Raw genomic sequence first — 6063 nt, forward strand, 5'->3', positions numbered from 1 at the left:
GGCCTATAGTTTCCTGGGTCCTCCTTCCTCCCTTTTTGAAAATGGAGACCACATTAGCCCTTTTCCAGTCCTCTGGCACCTCGCCAGAGCAGCACGAGTGCTTGTAAAGCCATGCCAGGGCTCCCGCAATGACTTCTGCCAGTTCCCTCAGCACTCTGGGGTGGAGATCCTTGGGACTTGTTGATTTGTTTCCCACTGTCTTTTCATCAGTCCAGTTTAGGGGCCCTGCCCCCTATAATAGCGTTGCCATGGCTTTTCCCTGGGAGAAATTTACCCAAAATAATGCACCCCACCAGAAGAATATTTTTCTGGTACTCTCCCCATTTTAGCCTACAGGTGCTTCTTACCCCTGCATCTAATCTTAAAAAGCTCTTCTCCTTCCTTGGAGTCCAGTGTCTCATTGTTGTGAGAAGATTCTCAGATGCTCCCCATCAATACTGGTTCATGGTCCATCTAGCCAAGTATCCTGCCTTTGACTGCAGTCAGAATCAGGTTTCTCAACAAGAGGAGCAAGAATTCTTACAGCAGACAGCTAAAGAATCACATGCCCACATGAAATGTTTTTCCTAACCTTCACTGATTGTAGGCTGACTTACCCTCTGACAGGGACTGCAGTGGACTACGAGGAATCACAAAATGAAAAGAGCAGATATACCACTTCCTCAAGGGGCCATGGGCACCCCATTGTGCTGTGCATCTTCATCCGACAGTGCACTGGCCTGAACTGTGGTGATATGCATGCACTTTGGGGGCTGAGAAGCAGCAGATGTTATATGCTGGCAAAGCTTTCTAGTGTAGACAAGGCTTCTCTCCCAGTACCAGTCTTCCGAGCCACCAGCTTGAAGATGGAGCTGGTAAAGAACAATGAACCAAATTTTGTTCTCAGTTAAACTGTGCAAATCCAGGGAGTTCAGTGAAGGTGGAGTAGGATTTAACCCAGGACCAATAAGAACGGAGTAGGATTTAACCCAGGACCAATAACTTTCACCTTAGGGTGAATTCTTTGCTTCCTTTTTTATAGTGATGCTTGTCACAGTGCTTTGGCTAAGAGAAAGTCCACATTTTGTGGCCTAATTACCCTCAGAATTTTCAGTTTGCACTTGCTACAGAAGAGGAGTGATCAAATTAAAGGGGAAATGAGCATGCAGAAGCTCTTCAACTGTTGCTACAAGCTGCTGTACAAGTCATCTGGCAAGATAGCACAATCACATCACAAGACCTGCAGCTAATTCAGAGGTCAACCTGCCTCTAACCTGTGCAGACTCAGCAGTCTTATGTGCAGCGAGTCTCTCACAAATCTGCAGAGTGGAAGATGGAAAAAGATGTAAATTTGAGTCTCTCCCTCTGCTGTTTGAGGAAGTCTCACACAGTAATGAAATGCAGTAATGAGATGATTTTAATTCATTTACATATTAGACTATCCTGATCAAAAGAGCATATATAGTATATAGCTGGTCATGCTATTTCAGTCAGAAACCTCAGAGTGACTTGATTTAAGCAGTTAACTGGGCAGGCTGCTACACAACATGCCCAGGAAGCTTCTCTGTTACTAATGGGATTTCTAAGCAAAAAAGGAACAGTTTTTTTCACTAATGGGTACATTAGTGAAATACAATTGCAAGAACAATGTACATTGAATGTTTTTATTTTTTATTATGTGTTGGTGTCATGGCTGAGACCTTCTGACTTGAGGGCAATAAATATTTATTTTGCAGAATGTACAAATTCTCCCAAAATCTCCCACAAAATGCCAGAACAGGATTTTGCTCTAACGAGACTGACTTACTAGAAAGCTGTTGCCTTACAAGTCATAACATTTTCTAACCTTAAAAATGGATGGCACAAGACACTCTCATGATGTGACGAGTGTCATAGGAATATACACAATACTTTTTACAGGCTGATGTTTAGATTCATTACTTTAAAAGCTGGAACATTTTGAGCTTCCCAAAGGAAAATGAGGGATACGAAAAACCAGGCCTGTCCTGATGCAAGCAGCTCACTGAACTCTACTAAAAATCCCCCTACTTGTGGAGGGCTAGTTCTCCCACACATATGTAGGATCTCAACACAACTCTATATTTCACTTTCTCCTTGAAGTTAGCAGCCTCCTCCTTTTTCCCAGATCAGATTTGGATAGTGATAGAAAGGAAGGACCCACTCCCATGGGGTCAATAATTGAAAAATATATTCTCCCTTAAAATTATATATATTCTTTTATACATGCACTGAAACTAGCCAGTAATTTTTAAGGTGCTAACACAGATTTCCACATGATCTGTCTCACCTCTGGTAGGCAAGAGACTGTTGACTGTGGCTACCATTCCTGATATGAAAGGGTTCATTCATCATTCTGGGTGTAAATCAAGTACAAATGGTTTCCCTTACATTTCAAGGTCACGTGGTTTCCAAGTTCTAATCTGAATGATGTCCTGGCGGATGCTATATAACAAGTGAAAGTAACAGTCACGTGACTGCACCAAATAGGAATGTAACCACAATCAGAGAAAAAAATACTTTGTATTTCACACTGAGAAATCCAGTATAATAGAGGAAGGGCTTGTATTCACAAAATAGTTTTCTGTACAAGTTAGCAAACACAGACTAAGCCACCAAACTAACAAACAAATCAAATATAGAAAAATGTGAATGATTAGCTGCCATAAAGAGAGGAGCAATTTTCCCGTTACCTGGGAAAGCAAGGGCTTGTGTTTAAAAGTGTGTAATACTTTCCATGTCTCCTAGACGCTCTGTAACACTTCTAACGATTATTTATGTTGAATTTCATTTAGCTAAAGGTTTGAGTACTTTTACCTTAAAAATGAACCCTTATAATATGAGAATTGTTGCGTGTTAGCAATTTATTTGTGTAATGGAACACATTAACCTTGCTTTTTTTATTGATCTTCTATAGCTCTTTTTATTACCAGGTTTTCTATGGGAGACTAGAAATCATTAGTCTAAGTCAGATAGTTGTGCAGTGATGCAGCGAACGAGCTACTGCTTCTCTAACAGTTGCCGGTTAGTGTCAGATAAGTTAATCTGCAGCTCCCTGAGATGTTATCAGCTTCAGGCACAGAGTATTTAATTAGTCTCCTGCTTTAAAAGCCAGCCCTGGGTGTCACTTAAAAGATGCATCTATTACACAATGGAATGACAGTATGAATTACGAGTTCTCATTATGAAGCCAGTCTTGAGAAATTGAATTACTAAACTCTTAGCAATCAGTACCCTTTTGCCCTTTCACTGTTGCTTCAAATAAGCCCAAAGCGCCATCTTCTGCTCAACATCTAAAACGAGAAATAACAGTGCAAGCACCGGGCTGAGATTGCAGAGATGTTATCCGTATGAATTCAAACCAGCCTGTTGGCCTATCAGAAAAATGCTTTCCTGTAAGTTTCCCTGTGGGCACCCTGTCAAAATTCATGCTGTTTCAAAAGAGCGACCTGCTGAGCAACTAAAACAATGCAATTCATAACTGAGAGTTAAAATTGTGAGCACAGGAACCAGAACTACTCCAGCACCAGTCTCATGAACGGAATGCACTGCCACAAGAGAGCAGAATGAGCACAAAATAAAACACCTTCAGAATGAAACAGAAAATCAAGCTCTTGAACTTCACATTCGTGAATAATTATTCAATTCTGTCTTGGGCAGTGCAACTCTGAGAGCCAATCTATAAGCACTAAAGATTCTATTTATACCAATATACAGGCTGACAATACACAGAATATGGAAAGCAATAAAAACAGTTAGGTTGCAATATTTCGGTTTAAAATTTTAAAGCAAACAAACATGGGTGCCAACATGAAAGAGACAAAAATGTAATAGTAAAACAAAACTCCACTGTCCACCAGACCGGTTTGTTTGGTGCATCTGAACAAGTGAGACATTATAAATACTTTATCATGTTCCATTTTAAAGACAAATTAGCTATCCATTTCTGTCAGTCTGAATGAAACAAATATGAAAAAGCCTCATTTCACCAGGCAGCTCCAGATAAAATGAGTTTGCACCACTGTACAATTACAACTAACATAATTCTGTATACTTCTCATCAACAGACAGCAAAAGAAAAGGTAGTGGGCACAGAAACCAATTTGGATTCTAAGCAGCAAGAAACAGATGACATTCAGCAACAGCAGTGCTATAAAGGATCACAGAAAAAAAAATCTCCCATTATGATAATTACATATAAAGCATGGTGACATCATACTAATCAATTATCCTCCTTTTCTCAGCAATGATCTCTGGGCCAATTTATGCACTGTGAACTCTGGCTCAAGTAATTTTTGTTATGATAGAAATGACATATGAGCAGAGTCAAGTAGCAGAAAGTTTTCCATGGCATAGATAACTCAGAGCCCTCCTGGTCATAAAGAGAAATAGCAGCAACCACACCCAAGAAGTAAAGAGAATATCATGGAGGTCTTTCTTCCCCTTTCTTTAGAGAATAAGCAAAAAAACTGCTGTTCTCTGAAGGTAAATCAGCTTGTGTTCATTACAATTTTGACTGCCTTTCATGAGGAAACTGCTACCAAAATATTGCTGTAGTGGAAGCCTCACACAGAATTATGTGAAAAAGCAGCTGCTCATTTTTCTGCAACATTATAGCCAAACACCCCTAACAAAATCTGAGCCAAATTTTTTTTTGGTGTAAGGTTATGTACTGAATGACTACAAGCAAAAATGTATGCTAAATGCTAGGAGTTCACCCACTGGAAACAACAGAGGAGGAAAAGACCTCAGCTTATTAGTTGATCACAGGAGAACTATGACCTGCCAATGTCATGCAGACATGAAAAACAAAAACACGTCCCTAGAATGTGTCATGCAAGATGTCAAAAGCACCCTCAAGATCTCATCTGCAGCACTGCTGATGTCAAACTAGAACTTACCTCAGGAAAGGAGACGGCTTGGCTTGTTCAGTCTGTCAAAACAAAGGCCGGTATGGGACATGACTCTTCTGTAGCCACTGTTGGCAATCCCTTGCTTCGAGGCTGATCTCTATCACGGCTCACTGAAGGGTCTTGAGACGACTCAAGAGTTCAGTCCTTGAGCCACAGATCCATCCACGGCAGTTGCAGGTCTTTCTGTAGGGCAGAGCAGGCTGTAGGATGGGATTCCTCTCCTTTTCCACTCTCTCTTCTGCTTTGAGGGCAAGGTGCTTTGCCTTGAAACAGGCTGCCCCTTAGTTGAGGCTGGGGCACCACTGGAGTCAATTAGCAGCCAGCTCCACCCAGCTCTTGATGTTGGAATGTTTTCTTGAGGTCTACCTTCAATGTGTCCTTGCAGTGTTTCCTCACCACAACTAAACTGGGAGTAGTACAGCACTTGCTTTGGAAGCCTAGAGTTGGCCATCTGTACACAATGTCTGGTCCAGTGAAGCTGGTACTTGAGAATCACTGACACAGTGCTGGTAACATTGGCTCCAGCACGGATGAACCCTGAGAGCCGACCGCCGCGGCGGCGTCTGGCAGTTTAACCGAGGAGTTGGCTCCGCGCGGGGCGCAGTGCAGGTCGAGCCCGGGCCAGGCGTCCCCACTTCCGATCGGAGCCCTCAGGGAGATCCCGTCCCCTCCTGCCTGCCTGGTGGGGGTCGCGCGGGCCACGCTCATCGTGCCGGCACGGGCAGAAGAGCGGGAGCAGCACCGCACCCTTCCCAGGCCGTCTGCACACTCAGCGCGCCCCGGGGCGGGGGGGGGCCTCGAATGGGCAGAGCCCAGCTCGACCGCGCCGCGCCGCGCCGCGCCGCCGGGGGTAGGGCGACACAGGGCCTTCAACAGCGCTCCGCGCCTCAACGCGCGCCAACGCTCCTAGCCAATCAACAGCCACCACTACGTCCCGCGCCGCGGGGCCTCCGCCGGCCAATAGGAGCGCTGCCCAGCACACCGGCCCCCAATTGGCCCGCAGGTCGCCGGCAAGATGGCGGCGGCGGCAGTAGCAGGGCCTGTCGGCGGCGACTTCTCCGACCTGCGCGAGATCAAGAAGCAGCTGCTGAGCGTAGCGGAGCGGAGCCGCGAGCGCGGCCTGCAGCACAGCGGGAAATGGTGGGGCCGGGGG

The 6063-nt window shown here is 44.5% G+C and overlaps 1 protein-coding gene across 1 annotated transcript in view; it reads left to right on the forward strand.

Annotated features, from left to right (window-relative positions):
• Nucleotides 1–5907: 5907 nt before the first annotated feature.
• The window catches only part of CDC23 (cell division cycle 23), a 15549-nt gene continuing 15393 nt past the window's right edge, over nt 5908–6063 (forward strand). The window contains exon 1 of the mRNA XM_019506020.1: nt 5908–6050. Coding sequence (XP_019361565.1) covers nt 5926–6050 — 125 coding nt within the window. The 5' untranslated portion in view covers nt 5908–5925. The remainder of the gene's footprint in view (nt 6051–6063) is intronic.

This window comes from Gavialis gangeticus, unplaced genomic scaffold (genome assembly GCF_001723915.1).
Source record: "Gavialis gangeticus isolate Ggan-Ray unplaced genomic scaffold, GavGan_comp1, whole genome shotgun sequence".
Taxonomy (NCBI): Eukaryota; Metazoa; Chordata; order Crocodylia; family Gavialidae; genus Gavialis; species Gavialis gangeticus.